The sequence below is a fragment of the Macaca thibetana genome, chromosome 5 (genome assembly GCF_024542745.1).
Source record: "Macaca thibetana thibetana isolate TM-01 chromosome 5, ASM2454274v1, whole genome shotgun sequence".
NCBI classification, from domain to species: Eukaryota; Metazoa; Chordata; class Mammalia; order Primates; family Cercopithecidae; genus Macaca; species Macaca thibetana.
Window position 1 is genome coordinate 127939905 of NC_065582.1, and position 20224 is coordinate 127960128.

General features: G+C 42.8%; 1 protein-coding gene across 1 annotated transcript in view; it reads right to left on the reverse strand.

The window, feature by feature from the left end:
• Positions 1 to 1991: 1991 nt before the first annotated feature.
• Positions 1992 to 20224, reverse strand: part of PPEF2 (protein phosphatase with EF-hand domain 2) — a 32285-nt gene continuing 14052 nt past the window's right edge. The window contains exons 10-16 of the mRNA XM_050790840.1: positions 16702 to 17088; positions 13866 to 14051; positions 12577 to 12719; positions 8347 to 8453; positions 7228 to 7391; positions 5493 to 5580; positions 1992 to 2345 (exon numbers count right to left, since the gene is read on the reverse strand). Of these exons, the coding sequence (XP_050646797.1) occupies positions 2092 to 2345; positions 5493 to 5580; positions 7228 to 7391; positions 8347 to 8453; positions 12577 to 12719; positions 13866 to 14051; positions 16702 to 17088 (1329 nt within the window). The 3' untranslated portion in view covers positions 1992 to 2091. The remainder of the gene's footprint in view (positions 2346 to 5492; positions 5581 to 7227; positions 7392 to 8346; positions 8454 to 12576; positions 12720 to 13865; positions 14052 to 16701; positions 17089 to 20224) is intronic.

Here is a 20224-nt window from a genome sequence, read left to right on the forward strand (position 1 = left end):
GCAGTATGTATCATGCCATTAAAATGTTCATACTTGTGATGGTTGACTTTACGTGTCAACTCGTCAACTTGATTGAGCCACAGGATATTTAGATATTTGGTTAAATATTATATGTGGGTGTGTCTGTAAGGCTGTTTCTGGATGAGATTTAACATTTGAATCTGTAGGCTGAGTGAAGGAGATTGTCCTTACCAAGGTGACTAGACCTCATCCAATCTGTTGAAAGCCTGAATATAATAAAGGGATGAATAAGAAAGAATTATTTTTCTCTGTCTCACTGCCTTTGAGCAGGGACATTGGTTTTTTTCCTGCCTACTCAAACATGAACTGAAACTGACTCCATTGGCTCTTCTGAGTCTCAAGCCTTTGGACTTAGACTGGAACTTACACCATTGGATCTCCTGGTTCTTCAGCTTACCAGCTGCAGATCTTAGGACTTCTCAGCCTCCATAATCATGTAAGCCAATTATTTATAGTAAATACTTATGTAAATATCATATTGCTTCTGTTTCTGTGAAGCACCTAGACTAATTTGACAAACATCCTTTGTCAAAGTAATCCCATTCCTGGGATTTTATACCACTAAAACATAAAATTAAAAAGATATGCATAAAACAAGCTGTATGCACTATGTTATTAACTGCAGTGTTATTTCTTTTTGTTTTAATTTTACTTTAAGTTCTGGGATACATGTGCTGAACATGCAGGTTTGTTTTACATAGTTATACATGTGCCATGGTGGTTTACTGCACCTATCAACCCATCATCTAGGTTTTAAGCCCTGCATGCATTAGGTATTTGTTCTAATGCTCTCCCTAGTGTTATTTCTAATAACGAAAAAGTGGAAATAATATACATGTTTAATAATCGGAGCATGGCTGCATAGATTATAGCATGTCCACTTCAAAGAAAATTATGCAAGCATTAAACTAATAATCATGAAGAATACAGAATCACAAGGGAAACACATGGGAGAGGGTTTACAATCAGATATGCATTTATTTTTTTTAAAAGCAGAACATAAAATTATATAAACACTACAGTAACAAGTAAGAAAAAGTAAATAATGAAGAAAATCCATATGCTTGGTTCATGGAATTACAATTTTTAAATAACTTTCCTTTACCAATATGACATTTTTAAGACAATAACTAAAAAGTATAAAATAGGCTGGGTGCAGTGGCTCATGCCTATAATCCCAGCACTTTGGGAGGCTGAGGAGGGCGGATCACCTGAGGTCAGGAGTTCAAGACCAGCCTGACCAACATGGAGAAACCCCATCTCTACTAGAAACACAAAATTAGCCTGGTGTAGTGGCACATGCCTGTAATCCCAGCTACTCAGGAGGCTGAGGCAGGAGAATCGCCTGGGAGGCAGAGTTTGCGGTAAGCTGAGATCACGCCAATGCACTCCAGACCAGGCAACAAGAGAGAAACTCCATCTCAAAAAATATATATATATATAAAATAAAAACAATGAGGGAGTTAAATTGTCAGTGGTTCTTAATTGAAGTAGACTTTAGAATTTAGAATTTAAAAACACTAAGTTCTACTTTGTGAAGATTGTGAGATGGGGTTGGGGCACTTATATACTTAAAACACATACATAAACAACACCCCAACCCACCCCTCCACACTGAAATACACAGGTGATTCCGAAGCGTATAGATAGGTAAATTTTCTTTTCTTTTTTTTTTTTTTTTGAGACTGAGTCTGGCTCTCTCGCCCAGGCTGGAGTGCAGTGGCCAGATCTCAGCTTACTGTAAGCTCCGCCTCCCGGGTTTACGCCATTCTCCTGCCTCAGCCTCCCGAGTAGCTGGGACCACAGGCGCCCGCCACTTCGCCCGGCTAGTTTTTTTGTATTTTTTAGTAGAGATGGGGTTTCACCGTGTTAGCCAGGATGGTCTCGATCTCCTGACCTCGTGATCCGCCCGTCTCGGCCTCCCAAAGTGCTGGGATTACAGGCTTGAGCCACCGCGCCCGGCCGGTAAATTTTCATCATAAAGTTTCACATGGAGAATAAGGGAGATAGTCTAGCGAGGAGCTGAGCTTTGCCTATGAGGCACTTTGGGTGATGAAGACCAGGCTGTTCTTAGCATGCACCTGGACTGTTGCAGCCACTGTCTTTAGCATTTGTAGCTTGTGGGCATTCTGAGGTATCGCCCTCCAGGCAGGATTTCTCCACAAGGCGGAAGGCCTCCAGGAACTCATTAATATCGATGTGGCCATCTTTATTGAAATCAATACTCCGGGCAAGGTCACAGATGCAGTCATCTGTAATGTCGATATTCATATGGGAGCTTAACAGCTTCCAGGTCTGCCTGAACTCGTCCAGTGAGATGAACCCTTATCAGAGGGAGGAAATCACTTCAGTGTGTTAGTCTAGTTTTTAATGTTCATTTTCTCTGACATTCTTACAAGGGCACCTGTTCCCTACTGCTTAACAGAGAGATACCCAAAGTCTAGTATCTAATTTAAACTTCCAAGAGGATCACACAAACCATTGGCTCACCAAAGATTTTCAGCTGGGAGCAATTTTGCTCCCCTCCCTCCAGGGGACATTTGGCAATGTCTGGAGACATTATTGTTTGTTATGACTAAGATGGAGGTGAGGTGCTACTGACCTCTAATAAATGTCAACAGTACCACTATTGAGAAACCCTGCATTTAATCATCTCAAACATATACTAATTTATTCTGGCCATTAAAATCCTTTGGACCCCATATATCTATAGTCAATTGATTTTCTACAAGGGTCCCAAGATCATTTAATGGGTAAAGAATAGTTTTTTTCAACAATGATGTGGGACAACCAGATATGGACATGCAAAGAGAGTAAAGCTAGACACCTACCTAACACTATATAAAAAAACTAACTCGATATGGATCAAAGACCTAAATGTAAGAGCTAAAACTCTAAAACTCTTAGAAGCAAACATAAGTGTAAATCTTTGTGACCTTAGGTTATGCAACAGTTTTATAGCTAAAAAAAGCTATAACACCAAAAGCATAAACAACAAAAGAAAAAGTAAATTGTACTTCTTCAAAATTAAAAACTTTTGGGTATCAGGCTGGGTGCGGTGGCTCACGCCTGTAATCCCAGCACTTTGGGAGCCTGAGGCAGGCAGATCACGAGGTCAGGAGTTCAAGACCAGCCTGGCCAACATGGTGAAACCCTGTCTCTACTAAAAATACAAAAATTAGCCAGGCATGGTGGCAGGTGCCTGTAGTCCCAGCTACTCAGGAGGCTGAGGCAGAAGAATCACTTTAACCCACGAGGCGGAGGTGGCAGTGAGCCAAGATTGTACCATTGCACTCCAGCCTAGGTGACAGAGTGAGAGTCCGTCTCAAAAAAAAAAAAAAACTTTCGGGCATCAAAGGACGCTACCAAGAAGGCGAAAAGACAATCCACAAAATCAGAAAAAAAAATTTGCAAAGCATATGTCTGATAATGTCCTAGTACCCAGAATATATGAATAACTCTTACAACTCAAATAAAAAGACAAATAGCTCAATTTAAAAATGGACGAAGGATTTGAATAGACATATCTCCGAAAGAGATATACAAATGGCCAATAAGCACATGAAAATGTTCAACATCATTAGTTATTAAGGAAATGAAAGTCAAAACTACAGTAGAACAGGTATAATAAAAACTAAAAAAAAAAAACCCACAAAAAACAAAAATGGAAAATAACAAGCGTCGGTGAGGATGTAGAGAAACTGGAACCCTTATACATTGTTGGTGGCAATATAAACAGGTACAGCTACTGTGAGAAATGGCTTGGTAATTCCTCATTTAGTTAGACATAGAATCACCATATGACCAAGCAATTACACTCCTAGGTATATACCCAAGAAAACTGAAAACATATATTGACACAAAAAGTCACACATGAATGTTCATAGCAGCATCGTTCATAGTAGCCAAAAGTAGAAACAATCCAAAGTCTATCAACTAATGACTGGATAAATAAAAGTTGTGTCCACACAATGGAATATTATTCAGTCATTAGAAAGGAAAGAAAAACTGATACTGCTGCAACATGGATGAATCGTGAACACAGGCTAGGTGACAGAATCCAGACACCAGAGGCCATATTTTGCATGATTCTGTTTATATCAAACGTCCATAATAGGCAAATCCATAGAGACAGAAAGTAGATTAGTGGTTGCCAGGGACTCGTGGAGGAGGGATAGGGAATGAGGAGTAATTGCTAACAGGTATGAGATTTCTTTCTAGGGTGATTAAAGTGTTCTAGGCCATGCGCAGTGGCTCACGCCTGTAATCCCAGCACTTTGGGAGATCTAGGCAGGCAGATCACGAGGTCAGGAGACAGAGACCATCCTGGCTAACATGGTGAAATCCTGTCTCTACTAAAAATACAAAAAAAAAAAAAAAAAAAAAAATAGCCGGGTGTAGTGGCACATGCCTGTAATCCTAGCTACTTGGGAGGCTGAGGCAGGAGAATCACCTGAACCCAGGAGTTGGAGATTGCAGTGATCCAAGACTGTGCCAGTGCACTCCAGCCTGGGTGACAGAGGGAGACTCTGTCTCAAAAAAAAAAAAAGGTCTAAAATTAGATAGTGGTGATGGTTATACAATCTTGTGACTTTACCAAGAACCACTAAATTGAGTACTTTACACAGGTGAATTATGTGGTTTGTGAATTATGCCTCAAAAGAAACCAATAATAACATTGAAAAAAGCCTTTGGACCATTGGGGGAACAGGATGTGGGGGAACAGGATGAGGATGTACAGGACCTCACCATACATTTTTTTAGTAACTTCCTGTGAATCTATAATTCTTTCAAAATTTAAAGTTAAAAAAAAGTTTTGGGAGTGAGGTTGCAAACGCCTTTCTATTCTAAGCACTTTTCATTACTTTGTGGCTATCTTCGATGGTACTGTAAAGGATATCACATCTTTCTTTTGCTTTTTTTTTTTTTTTATGACAGAGTCTCAACTCTGTCACAGAGGCTGGAGTCCAGTGGCATAACCTCGGCTCACTGCAACCTCCACCTCCCGGCTACAAGCGATTCTCCTGCCTCAGCCTCCCAAGTACCTGGGATTACGGACATGTGCCACCACACCCGCCTAATTTTTGTGTTTTTAGTAGAGACTGGGTTTCACCGTGTTGGCCAGACTGGTCTCGAACTCCTGACTTCAGGTGTTCACCCGCCTCGGCCTCCCAAAGTGCTGGGATTACAGGCAGGAGCCACCATGCCCAGAGGATATTACGTCTTCTAATAATTATTTTTCCTATAAGAAGCTCTCATTCAGTTTGTCTTCATTCTTCTCTGCCCCACTTCTTTCTCTATGGGCTGCTTATACTACTCAAGTACTTTCCTAGTTTCTGCCATTTATAAGCACTAATCTTCTTACCTTGCTCTCCAAATGCCTGAGTGGAGATGAATCAGGAAGGGCATTAAGGGTTTGAGGTAAAATACTTGCAGTGCGTCAAAAGTGATAGAATAATGAGTGCCTTTACCTGAATGATCACTGTCTATGATCCTAAAAATGGTCTCCAGGTTGGATCGGTTTCGGTACAGTGTTTCCAGCAAACTTGATTGTATGTTCTGCAAGAAAAAATTCATTTTCCTTCTTTGTCATATGTTTAGGCTTCTTCCAATATATAATTAACACACAATCAACCCTGACAATCACACATTCTTGAAAAAATCTGAAAATATTTTGCCATCCCTCCATTCCCTCTACCCAGTTCAGCCCACCAAATAATCTAGTGATTTAAGAAGCACCTCACCCATGATGAAAATCTTCCAAAATTGACTGTGGTGATGGTTGCACACACAGGTTATGTATGCTTTGTCTAAAACGCTTGGGACCAGAAATGTTTTAAATTTTGGGTTTTTTTGGACATTGTAATATTTACCTGTATATAATGAGATATCTTGGGTATGGGACCCAAGTTTAAACACAAAATTAATTTTTGTTTCATATACACCTTATACATCTAGCCTGAATGTAATTTTTGTTTGTTTACTTTGAGACAGAGTTTTGCTCTTGTTGTCCAGGCTGGAATGCAGTGGCCTGATCTCAGCTCACTGCAACCTCCGCCTCCCGGGTTCAAGCGATTCTCCTGCCTCAGCCTCCTGAGTAGCTGGGATTAGAGACATGCACCACCACGCCCGGCTAATATTTGTATTTTTAGTAGAGACGGGATTTCTCCACATTGGTCAGGCTGTCTCGAACTCCTGACCTCAGGTGATCTGCCTACCTTCGCTTCACAAAGTGCTGGGATTATGGGCATGAGCCATCATGCCCGGCTGCCTGAAGGTAATTTTATAAAATATTTTTAATAATTGTGTGCATGAAACAAAGTTTGCATACATCGAACCATCAGAAAGCAAAGGTGTCAGATGTGGAATTTTTTACTTGTGGCATCATGTTGGCACTTAAAAAGTTTTGGACTTTGGAGCCTTTCAGATTTGTTTTTTTAAACAGAGTCTCGCTGTGTTGCCCAGGCTGGAGTGCAGTGGCATGGTCTTGGCTCACTGCAACCTCTGCCTCCTGAGTTCAAGCGATTCTCCACCTCACCTCCCAATAGCTGGGTCTACAGGCATATGCCACCACACCCAGCTAAGTTTTGTATTTTAAGAAGAGAGGGGGGTTCCCCGTGTTGGCCAGGTTGGTCTCAAACTCCTGGCCTCAAGTGATCCACCCTCCTCAGCCTCCCAAACTGCTAGGATTACAGGAGTGAGCCACCACACTCAGCCGAATCGTACACTTTAAATGGATGAATTGCATGGTATGTGAATTATATTGCAATAACATTGTTAAAAGAAGTACCTAGCCCAAGGTTGCACATACATTACATATTCTATAAGTAGTTATTGAATAAATACTTTTTTAAGTAGGGTAAGCACCATGGTGTTGAGGAAAGAAAATGGGCCTTGAGGTAAGACAGACCTTGGCTTGAGTCCCAACTCAGTCGTTCTATGACCTCAGGCAAGTTGCTAACCGCTGTGGGCAGTAATGGTGCTGATAATATGTATCTCTTGGAGTGGTTTTGAGGATTAACTGAGGCAACGTATGAAAACCACTTAACACAAAGCCTGACACATAGAAACTCAAGAAATAGTTATTACCCTTTCTCACCCATCCAGCTTTTTGGGTTATTACTAATTGGTTGTTTCTGACTCAAGTTCTCTCTAGGGAGTATCATAGGCCACAGGTGCTCTCATTCACCATTACCACACCGTTACCTCGTGGCTCAGTTGTTCCTTGGCCAAGTTCTTCAGCCAAGACTTGTACTCCAGCATGTTGTCTGCTGAGCTGTTCACCAGCTGTGACCTCAGCATCCGCCATGGCAGTCCTAAATGCAACACAGACTCCACCGCTGCTGCCCAGTCACTCAAGGTGATCAAACCTACAGGTGAGAGCGAACTTGTTGACTTGTCACCTAGAAGTCTAGTTTCCTGCCCAATGGTGTGTATATTTTTATCCTGACAGCCTTCTTACTATCTGCAGGTAATAGAAATAATGGGGACTGTCACTATTTTTGTTGGTAGTGGCAAAGTTGGTTGAAAGCTAGGCTTGCCAGATAAAATACAAGACGTCCAGTTAAATTTTATTGAAGACAGACCATAAAGTACATAAAAGTGCCAAATATTGCATAAAAATTATTTGTTGTCTATCTGTCTGTCTAATTCAAACTTAATTAGGCATTTTACATTTTTGTTTACTGAATCTGGAAATACTTCTGCAAGCCACATAAGAGTCTTGTAAATAATATCATAAAACATTATATACCTACACACTGGTTATTTAAAAAAAATTAAACCACCTAAATTCCTTGGAATAGATCATTCACTGAAACTCTTGGAAGGCTACAGTATGTGTACATGAAAAGATATTACTATGAATTCATAAATGTTACTGCTGTTTTTAAATAGGGATATAGTTAGTCAATGTCCATTAGAAATTCCATTCGTTGAGCAGACAACACTTCTAGCTTGGCTAATCATGAAATAGCTAAGCACACACTCAACTTCAACAAGTCAAGCCATTGGTCTTTTGCCAGTCTTATACTCTTATAACTTCTCCCACTTGTCCTTTGCTTGGTTCTGGCCATGTTACCCTTCGCTGACTCTATTTCTTTTCACCCTCTCTATTTGGCCAAGTTCATATTTTGTTAAAAGCTTAGAATTTTAAAATTTAGTTAGAATAAATGAGACATTAAGTTGAATAAAATGGAGGATATAGCCAAAGGGGACTTTGGGTCACTCATTAAAGCAACAAATATTTATTTGCTAACTAGTGTAAGACAGAGATTTTCTGGCTAGCTTCCCTCCTCTGTGAATCTTTAACTTCATCATTCTTACCGACTTTATCTGCATCATGCTTCTTAAATTCACTGAGAAGATCTGAAGAATGAGCAAACAGCTTCTCCCTCAGAGCTCTCAGAGCTGACTCCTCCACTCTGCTAATCCTGGGACAGGAGATGAAAAAGCAACATTTTAACACACTGGTATAGAAGAAATACTTGGAGATTTTACTATATTTCTACTCTCTCTTTCTTAACTTATCAGTCTCGCAAGAGCTCAGTTCTTGAGGGAGAGCTCCTTTACTCTTCCCTGTTGTACACAAACAGGATGAGCATGGGGAACTTTTCCGGTGTTAAAAGTTAAAAAAAATTAAATCATGTTTGATGAAAATCTTACTGCAGTTGAAGGCATTTAACATGACAGTCTTTAAGTGGGCTCCATAGACCCTTAAAAGAATGTGAACCGGCTGGGCGCGGTGGCTCACGCCTGTAATCCCAGCACTTTGAGAGGCCGAGGCCGGTGGATCACCTGAGGTTGGGAGTTTGAGACCAGCCTGACCAACATGGAGAAACCCCGACTCTACTAAAAATACAAAATTAGTTGGGTGTGGTGGCACATGCCTATAATCCCAGCTACGAGGGAGGCTGAGGCAAGAGAATTGCTTGAACCTGGGAGGCGGAGGTTGCAGTAAGCCGAGATCATGCCATTGCACTCCAGCCTGGGCAACAAGAGTGAAACTCCGTCTCAAAAAAAAAAAAAAGTGTGAACCTAGCCTGGCATGGTGGCATATGCCTATAGTCCCAGCTATTTGGGAGGCTGAGGTGGGAAAATCACCTGAGCCTGGGAAGTTGAGATTGCAGTGAGCAAGATCGTACCACTGCACTCCAGCCTGAACAACCAGAGTGAGACCCCATCTCAAAAAAAAAAAAAAAAAAGGTGTGAACCAGTTAGGCATGGTGGCTCATGCCTATAATCCCAGCACTTTGGGAGGCTGAAGTGGGAGGATCACTTGAGGCCAGGAACTCAAGACTACCCTGGGCAACACAGCTAGGCTGGGTTTCTTTACCAAAAAAAACTTTAAAATTAGCCAGGCGTGGTGGTGCATGCCTGTAATCTCAGTTACTTGGGAGACTATGGCAGGAGGATTGCTTCAGCCCAGGAATTCGAGGTTATGATCACGCTACTATACTCTGGCCTTGGTGACAGAGCAAGGCCCTGTCTCTACAAAAGGAAAAGAAAGTGTGAACCACCTAAAACTCACCCCAAATTTCACAGGTATGTGAGCATATGTTGTACTTATTTAATGCAATCAATGAAGGTTTCAAAGAGCTGAACGCTTTTTGACTATCTTATTGAAACACACTATTTCTAGGATTCTCTACAGTGACTCTTTTTGCAGTGACAACCCCTAATATTTTGATATTCTGTAGACAGCTTGTTGTTTTATCAGAGGCTAACAGAAGTATGGGACTCCTAAAAAGTTTAAGAACCACTAGTTAGACAAAGCATTTAAGCTGCTCCTGGTAATCTGTAGTCAGGGAGAGTTATGCAGGGATGGAGTAGGGCAATGCCCTTGAAAGCTATCTGGATGTAGAAGGCTTTCCTGTCCATACGTCAAGCAACACTTAGTAAACACTTACTAAATGCAGAGCTCTACATGGATTATCTCATTCATCCCTCAACACTCATTGAAGAAGGAATGATAACATTAAGTCCATTATGCCCATTACGGCCAGAGATAGTAATTAGGTCGAGGTCACATAGCTATCAAGGAGGGAGGCCAGATATCCAACTGGCTGTGATGGCTCCAAGCTGGCTCTGCTATTATTGTGAGAAGTGGATTGAAACAAAAAGTAAATGAATTCTGACTGAGGATTCCTCTAAGAAGAGCATGTTATCAGGCCAGGCATGGAGGCTCACACCTGTAATCCTAGCACTTTGGGAGGCCAAGGCAGGAGGATCACTTGAGCTCAGGAGTTTGAGACCAGCCTGGGCAGAATAGTGAGACTCTGTCTCTACAAAAAATTTAAAAAATTAGCTGGGTGTGGTGGCGCATGCCTGTAGTCCCAGGTGTCAGGTAGCTGAGGTGGGAGGATCTCTTAAGCCCAGCAGGTCGAGGCTGCAGTGACCTGTCATCATGCCACTGTACTCCAGCCTAAGTGACAGACCGATACCCTGTCTCATTAAAAAAAAAAAAAAAAAAAAAAAAAAAAAAAAGCATGTTTTCTTGGCTTTATGGACATTGAGACATCATCAATTATGGTTGCTCAGTGACATTTCCCTCCTTTCTTCTAAGTTCTCCACTGTGCTCCTACAGTTGAAGTCACTGGATAAGTGATAAATCAGGTGATGTTATACTTATTTAATGCAATCAATGAAGGTTACAAAGAGCTGAATGCTTTTTGACTATCTTACTGAAACACACTATTTCTAGGATTCTCTACAGTGACTCTTTTTGCAGAGACAACCCCTATATCCTATGGGATCACAGTTCTGTGCTCCAGGTACCAGGGCTCACCCCTGGAGATTCTAATTCGGAAGGGCTGGGTGAGGCTCAAATGGCTGACTTTTTATAAAGCTCCACAGATGATTTTGCTGCACAGTAGGTCTGACATTCACTTGGTGAGTTTTTATTTTTACATAATTCTTCTTTTTAAGTGAGGCTGGCCTATATTTAGTAACTTGAGAATGATTTAAAATAATGTACTTTTATAGCACTCACACAAGGGTAAATGCTAAATACTAACATGTTCTCTATCCACCTGATTCATGCTAACTTTGACTATCTTAATTTCTAGCTCTGTTAGGCTGAATATTTAAAGAAGCATGTTTAGTAGCACTAAAACTGTATCTGTTAGCATCTTATATACTCTGAGGCCATCTTTGCTGTGGGAGGCAATATTGCATAGACATTAAAAGTGTGGGTTCTGAAACAGAATTGCCTCGGTCAAGGACTACCTTCACTCAAGGACTAGCTGTGTGGCCACAGGTCAGTTGATTTAACCTTGGTTCTTTAATAATCTCTTCTACAAAACTGAAATTAACAACAATATCTGTTGCATAAATTCACTGTGAGACTACACATATAAATTCTTTATAACATTTTGTGATGGTAATCTCTCAACTAAGAACTCAGAATCATCTCAGAAGCTACCATTTATTTATTTATTTATTTATTTATTTATTTATTTATTTAATTTTTGAGACGGAGTCTCACTCTGTCACCCAAGCTGGAGTGCAGTGGCATGATTTCGGCTCACTGCAACCTCTGCCTCCTGGGTTCCAGCGATTCTCCTGCTTCAGCCTCCCAAGTAGCTGGGATTACAGGTGTGTACCACCACGCCTGGGTAATTTTTTTGTATTTTTAATAGAGACGGGGTTTCATCATGTTGGCCAGGCTGGTCTCAAACTCCTAACCTCAAATGACCCCCCCGGCTCGGCCTCCCAAAGTGCTGGGATTACAGACGTGAGCCTCCATGCCCGGCCAAAAGCTAGCATTCAAATGATATTATATGCTTCCTTCCAGAAAGAAAGGGGCCTCATTAACAAATATGTGCACTGAATTTCACCTGCCAATCTCCAGACAGTGAAAGAACCTCTGGCTGTGGCTTGTAGGGGTAACACAAACCCATTAAAGATGAGAGAAAATAGAAGAGTAACTTTAGAAAGACTTAGTGGTTTAGTAAGCAGACTTTACCCAAGACGCAGCCATGGAGAATAATTTCTTCTTCTTTTTTTTTTGTTTTTTGTTTTTTTGAGACAGTTTTGCTGTGTCACCCAGGCTGGAGTGCAGTGGCACAATCTTGGCTCACTGCAAACTCCACCTCTCAAGCTCAAGCCATCCTCCCCACTCAGTCCCCCAAGTAGCTGGGACTACAAGAGCACACCACCACATCAGGCTAATTTTTGTATTTACTGTAGAGATGGAGTTTTCCCATGTTGCCCAGGCTGGTCTGGAATTCCTGGGCTCAAACTATCCTCCTGCCTCAGTCTCCCAGAGTGCTGGGATTACAGGCATAAGCCACTGTGCCCCACTGAAAATACTTTCTGCAGAAAACAAATTTGTTGCTCCCATTAAAGATGGGTAGATAGAGCTATTAGCAGTGTGTGGAGGAGAAGGAAGAGACTCCTACTCTAATGTCTATCATATTAATAGAACTTCATGTGACATAGCCAAATTCTGAATTCTCACGTAGAATTTGGATAAATATAACATTTGACACTTCATTCAAAGATTCTATAAACACTATAATTTTTTTCTGAAAACCACTCATTGAAAAGTCTTGCCTTTGCCTCATGGTGAGTGTGTTGGTCACCTTGTTAGCTTGATACTGCACGATATGTGGGGTCAGGGCTGGCCCCAGTTTGACATAGGCCCCTCTGTTGCTGCCAACTTCATAGTAGTTGGAGGCAGAAAAGATCGTTAATACCTACATCAAAACAGAAGAGAGAAAGGCATTCACATTCACTGAAGAAACCCTCACCCTCAAGCCTATGTGGCCCGACTCAACTGCAGAGACTGCTGTTTCTCCTAGTGCTCATCTGGGAAACCCCTTCCTTCCTCCCTCCCTCCCTTCCTTCCTTCCTTCCTTCCTTCCTTCCTTCCTTCCTTCCTTCCTTCCTTCCTTCCTTCCTCCTCCTTCCTCCTTCCTTCCTTCCTTCCTTCCTTCCTTCCTTCCTTCCTTCCTTCCTTCCTTCCTTCCCTTCCTTGTCATCAATGCTAATAGGGTAAGAGTTGTGACTCAAGTCATAGAAATTTGAATTCTGATAGTTTCACAATGTATCTTCTTCACATTTTTATCCCAACTGAAAATAGCAGGGGTCATAGAAAACACCATATTTGCTTCAACTTAGAGGTGAGCTGGGGCTGATAAAACCAGGATGGCCATTGCAATGAGGAGGAAAATCAGTTCTGAGAGCTGATGTGGTGCCTTAAAGCAGAGTTTCCTACGGACGGTTGTGGCTCCTCAGATGCTGTATGAAAAAAGTTTTCACAGTCAATACCTAGGGAAATGCTAGATACTGTATCTCTTCCTGAAGATTTACAGTGGTAGGAAACTAAAGGTTCTTAGAAGTCCTGCAATAAAGAAACTTGTACAGTATAACCTAGTGGTATTAGGAGAGACAAATATTGTAGGATTTGGAGATGTCCAAAGATCAGTCAGGATGTTAATTGTGCTCCTGAGAAGACAAATGATGCTGAATCCCTGCCTGGGGAGCAGTGCAGAAATCCAATTACCCTGTAGGCTTTTTTGAGACATGTGACAGTGAGCCACATGACCTGAAGAATAAAGGTGTAGCTGGGAAAACACAGGCCTTGTATTTCCATTCATAAAACGGGACCATGTCACTCAGGCTATTGGTGGACAGTGGCCTCAATCAAACTTTGGGTATTAAAGAGGCTATAAGAGTCAAGGATAAATGACTATAAAAGACCTAGTTGCTTTGAGCAAGTGGGTAACAAATACAAGGTCTGTAGGTTGTTAGAAACTGAGAGCCTTTGCTCATCCAGGCCTGAGCCCTTTGGACTACTTCGGTGACACACAAGCCTGTGCTGCTGCAGAGGGAGCACCCACCTTGCGGTTGTGACAGAATTCATAGCCTTCAGGTTTGCATTCGTGTGAACGGATCAGGAATTGCAGGTTGTATTTTTGTAGCAACTGTTGTGTCACATCAGGCCCAAAATAACAGCCTCCTCCTCGAATAGTGTTGGCCTTGCAGCCCTCTTGAGCCATGGGATCACTCCACAGGATATCTACAACCTGAGAAGACCAAGAGATGTTTTCCTTCCCCAAAACTAGATACATATTCATCCACAGGCATTCAGATGAAAAGAAGAGGAGGAGGAGGAGGAATAAAAATAAGTGAATAAATGTCCATGCAAGAAATATTTGACATGCATTTATATTTTGGACCTCTAAGGTTCCAGAATTTCTTATTGCTCACAAAATGAATGTGTGCATGTATACATATTCGTTGACAAGTATATACCCACTTTCTTGAAAATAAATCTGATATGAAAGTTCAATATGTAAAACAGATGAAGTTGCCCTGCTAGAAGCTTTGATCATGGCCAGTAGTCTTCAGTCAGTGCCAGTGCTCCAGACTCCTGGACGTTTGCCCTAAAGAGAAGGCGCAAGTCCTGGGACTGGCAAGAGAGTCTCTTGCATATTCACAAGATCCCAGATGTGGTCCTGGGAACTGGGAAAGCGCAACTGACATTTTATTTCTTAAAGTAGTTTAAGAATTTTTTTTTCTTTTTTACAAATTGCAGAGAATGCCAGGCTGTAATCCCAGTACTTTGGGAGGCTGAGGTAGGTGGATCTTTTGAGGTGAGGAGTTCAAGATCATCTTGGCCAACATGTGAAACCCCATCTTTACTAAAAATACGAAAAAATGAGCCAGGCACGGCAGTGCAACACCTGTAATCCCAACTATTGGGGAGGCTGAGGCAGGAGAATCACTTGAACCCGGGAGAGGGAGGTTGCAGTGAGCCGAGATCGCACCACTGCACTCCAGCCTGGGCGACAGAGCGAGACTCCACCTCAAACAAACAAACAAACAAACAAATAAGTAATTGCAGAAGAGCTGAGCAATTTTTCTAACACTTCAGATTCTACCCTATTATTAATACTCAGGAAGACAGTAACTGCCAGTCATATACTACTCAGATGAAATAACTGAATAATTTTGGTTAGTGATATTTAATACTTTCTTTTTTTTTTTTTTTTTTTTTGAGATAGGGTCTCACTCTGTTGCCCAGGCTGGAGTGCAGTGGTGTGATCTCAGCTCACTGCAACCTCCGCCTCCCAGGTTCAAGGGATTCACCTGCCTCAGTCTCCCGAGTAGCTGGGATTACAGGCGTGTGCCACCATGCCCGGCTAATTTTTGTATTTTTAGTAGAGACCGGATTTCACCATGTTGACCAGAGGCTGGTCTAGAACTCCTAACCTCAGATGATCCTTCCGCCTCGGCCTCCCAAAGTGCTGGGATTACAGGCATGAGCCACCACGCCCAGCCAACATTTAATGCTTCCTAAAAGTACTTTTGTAAAAGAAAACTTTCATCTGATTTGTAAATATCAAGACATTATCACTGAGTCAGTTTGCAAAAGGAAAGACCTACACTTTACAATTTCAATTCTAAATTGCTGTTGAAGCCCAGATCAATAACTCTGGGAGAACATAACCTAAATGCACCATCTCTTTTTCTGAGGCTTCTAGACTCAGAGTCAGTTGTAACTTCTCTTTCTCACTACCCTCCATCCAATCAATCAGCAAGTTCTGCTAATTTTAGCTCTTAAATAATTCTGAATTCATTTCTTTATTGGGTGAACTACATGAGATTGCCATTCTTACGGGTCAGAAATGGTTGAATACCAGCAAGTTCCTATAATTCTGTTAACAGTACTGCAGGCCAGGCACAGCGGCTCAGGCTGGGTGCAGTGGCTCACGTCTGTAATCCCAGCACTTTGGGAGGCCAAGGTGCGTGATGGCTTGAGCCTCAGGAGTTCAAGACCAGTCTGGGCAACATGGTGAAACGCTGTATCTTCAAAAAATACAAAAATTAGCCGGCCATGGTGGTGCACACCTGTAGTCCCAGCCATTGGGGAGGCTGAGGTAGGAGGATCATCTGAGCCTAGGAAGTACAGGCTGCAGTGAGTCATGATTACGCCACTGTACTCCAGCCTTAGCAACTGCAGTGACTTTGTCTCAAATTAAAAAAAAACAAAAAAAAACAAAAAAAAACAAGCTCACCGTAATCATCTCCCACCTGGATGGCTACAACAACCTTTTCAGGGCTCTCTCTGCCATAGTCTTCGTCAGTGAAGTTGGCTGCCTGAGCCATCTATTTTGGCAAGTAATGTTAGCGCCTACTCAATATCCATTATCCTCTTCCTTCTTCCATACTGACAGAACTCTGGGTTTGGGGTGGCAGGGTGCCTCGCTGCATACTACTTACTCTCCAAGTCTCCCCTGCAGCTAGGGGTGGCCATGTGACATAGTTCTAGAGATCTGGGGACAGCTCTTGCCTGGTAACAGAGAAGAGAAGCTGCTGCCTAGCCCTTTTGGCCTTGAACTATGGCAGCTATATTGCTGACACATTAAAAAAAAAACACACACACACACAATAGCATCCAACAAATCATAGCTTATCTTCTTACCCTATTGGTGCTCAATCACTAACCAAAGTATTATCAGGCAATAGAGCCTAACCGCCACACGTCCTCATCTTTTATAAAACTCTAAAACATTAGAGTCATTAGGCAAATACTAGTGTCCTTCTGGGGTATTGTAACTCCAGAGAGAGACAGAAAGAGGGGCCTCAAAACATACCCTGAGTTTCCACGGAAGGAACGGGTTTGACCTGTTGGCAGCCACATGCTAGGAAGCAGCGCCTGGCCACGCTCACCTGCCTCCACTCCTCCTGAGTGGGCTTCTGCAACTCTCCGGCTTCAGAGTCTGCTTCTGAGGCAGAGCGGGAGGGCTCCTCTTTCTGTCCGGTCACCAGGAGGCCTGCTTGCTGCCGGCACCGCTCCAGCTCCAGTTCCACCGAGCTCCGCACCTGCCGGGAGAGCTCCCGCCCGTCCAGGCAACCGCCGCAGGGGATGCTGGAGGACCTGTTGGTTTTGTGGGCCTTGTAGGAGCTGAGCCGAAGGGGTGAAGAGGGAAGAGAGCGGCTTTGTGGGAGAAACCATGGGATGGGTTCCTGTGCAGAGCTCTTCCGGTTGGCTTTTCCCTTCTCCTCCATCTGCTTCTCACTCTTCTGTCTCGTTTTGCACCTCATGGTGGAAACTATCTAAACATGCCAGAAAGAGATACAGATGCTGGAATGAAACTGTAGGCCCAGTCGGGTGTGGTGGCTCACTCCTGTAATCCTAGAACTTCGGGAGACTGAGCCCGCCGGATCACTCAAGCCCAGGAGTTCAAGACCAGCCTGAGCAACATGGCAAGACGCTTTCTCTATAAAAAATACAAAAAAATGGGCTGGTCACGGCGGCACCTGCCTGTAGTCCCAGCTACTAGTGAGGCTGAGGCAGGAGGATCACTTGAGTCCGGAAGGTCAAGGTTGCAGTAAACTGAGATTGAACCACTACACTCCAGCCTGGGTAACAGAGGGAGACCCTGAGGAAAGAAAGAAGAAAGAAAGAGAAGGAAAGAAAAAGGAAGGAAGGGAGGGAGGGAAGGAGGGAGGGAGGGAGAGAGAGAGAGAGAGAGAGAGAGAGAGAGAGAGAGAGAGAGAAGAAAGAAAGAAAGAAAGAAAGAAAGAAAGAAAGAAAGAAAGAAAGAAAGAAAGAAAGAAAGAAAGAAAGGAAAAAAGAAAGGAAGGAAGGAAGGAAAGAGAAAGAGAGAGAGAGAAAAAGGAAAGAAAGGAAGGAAGAAAGAAAAGAAAGAGAGAGGCTGGGCGTGTAATCCCAGTACTTTGGGAGGCTGAGGAAGGTGGAAGCCTGACCAACACAGAGAAACCCCGTTTCTACTATTTTAGATGGAGTGTCGCTCTGTCACCAGGCTGGAGTGCAGTGGCGCGATCTCGGTTTGCTGCATCCTCTCCCTCCCAGGTTCAAGTGACTCTTCTGCCTCAGACTCCCAAGTAGCTGGGGCTATAGGTGCGTGTCACCAAGCCCAGCTAATTTTTGTATTTTTAGTAGAGACGGGGGTTTCACCATGTTGGCCAGGATGGTCTCTATCTCTTGACCTTGTGATCTGCCCTCCTCGGCCTCCCAAAGTGCTGGGATTACAGGTATGAACCACCGTGCCTGGCCCAGGTAATTTTATTTTAAGGATTTTATTATCTGCTTCAAGCAGCATCCCTAACTTAACGAGATTAATAGTGTTATTATGTTTTCAGTCTTTTCCAAATAGGCGCTGTTCTGGGCACTTTCTGTAAATTAGTTGATTAACCCTCATACCAATCCTATAAGATAGCGTCTTTTATAGTACAGATAAGAAAACTGAGGCACAAAATACTAAGACTCTTCCAGGACTGAATCCAGATAGTCTGCCTCTGGAGCCCATACCTCTCTGTACTTCTCTCCCAAGTAGTCCTTGGACTGTATCATTTGCTGCATCACCCTCTCTCCAGACCTTGGCAAACCAAATACTGGGAAGTTAGCTTTTTGCTAAGCCACAGAAAATAAACTTTTCTTTAGCGTTCTTTCCTAGAGTTCCTTCTTCTCTGTTTACAAAATTAAACATGATTCTTCCCATGAGATAATTTGCTGTACTGTGGCTTGCTGTCTCCGCCTCCAGACATACAAGCAGCTGGTCAGAACGTTTGAGTTGAAAGTTTGTGAGAAACATCAAGATACAACTGATGGCTAAGTGTGGCCGCTCATGCCTATAATCCCAACACTTTGGGAGGCCAAACTGGGAGGATTACTTGAGCCCAGGAATTCAAGACCAGCCTGGGAAACATAGTGAGACCCCATCTCTACAAATAAACTTTTTTTGAGACGGAGTCTTGCTCTGTTGCCAGGCTGGAGTGTAGTGGTGTGATCTTGGCTCACTGCAGTGTCCGCCTCCCGGGTTCAAGCGATTCTCCTGCCTCAGCCTCCTGAGTAGCTGGGATTATAGGCGTGTGCTGCCACGCCCAGCTAATTTTCTTGGATTTTTAGTAGAGATGGGGTTTCACCATGTTGGCCAGGATTGTCTTTATCTCCTGACCTCGTGATCTGCCCGCCTCGGCCTCCCAAAGTGCTGGGATTACAGGTGTGAGCCGTGGTGCCCGGCATAAATTTTTTTTTTTCTTTTTTTTTGAGACGGAGTCTTGCTCTGTTGCCCAAGCTAGAGTGCAATGGCATGATCTCAGCTCACCAAAACCTCTGCCTCCGGGGTTCAAGTGATTCTCCCACCTCAGCCTCCTGAGTAGCTGGGATTACAGGTGTGCGCCACCATGCCTGGCTAATTTTTGTATTTTTAGTAGAGACAGGGTTTCACCATGTTGGTCAGGCTGGTCTCAAACTCCTTACCTCGTGATCCGCCCGCCTCCAATTCCCAGAGTGCTGGAATTACAGGCATGAACCATCACGCCCGGCCCTCTACAAATAATTTTAAAAAAAATTAGCCAAGCATGATTGTGTGTGACTGTAGTCCCAGCTACTCAGGAGGCTGAGGCTGGAGAATTGCCTGAGCCCAGGAGGTCAAGGCTGCAGTGAGCCGTGATCTTGGCATCACACTCCAGCCTGGGTGACAAGAGTGAGACCCTGTCTCAAAAACAAACAGAAAAAGATAAAACAGATGTGTAAGTGAAAACACTGAGTTTGGGTGTACAGGGACACACAGAAGTTTCTAGTTGCCAAACCACAAGGAGTCATATCCTTACTTGCTAAATAGTATCTAAGTCTAGAAACCACACATTAGGGTGGCAGAGTAACAAGAAACCTGGGTCTCTGGACAACTTCATAGAACCAAACTGCCATTTCAGCCAACAATCGCCTATTCCAGGATTCAAACCCAGGTCTGTCTGACTCTAAAGCCATATTCTTTCATTTCACATATGTCTCATATACATAGACTTTCATATCCATATCCATTAGAATTGCCCAAAGTTGAAGTAGACTGATTGTGTGGTGATGAGTTCCCTGTCTTTGGAACTTCCCAGGAAAATGTTGTTATGGATGTTGTAGCAGCATTTCCTGTGTGGGATGAGTCAAGTTTAAGAGTTAAGTGAAAGAAAATAGAACCTTTGCTTTCTAGGTTTTCATTTCCAAAATGAAATGGGAAATAGAAATCTATTGTTATTGGTAAATCATACATTCTGTCTCACACTCTTCCACTCCCAACCCCAACGCATTCTGGTTATTGTGTGTTCCTTTAGGGCAGGCACCATCTCTGTTTCATCTTTTTATCTCCCTAACACTTTCTTTGCACATAGTAAGCACTCAAAACATACTTGTTGAGTTTAACTGAAATTGATCTTCATCTTTTTTTCTGCC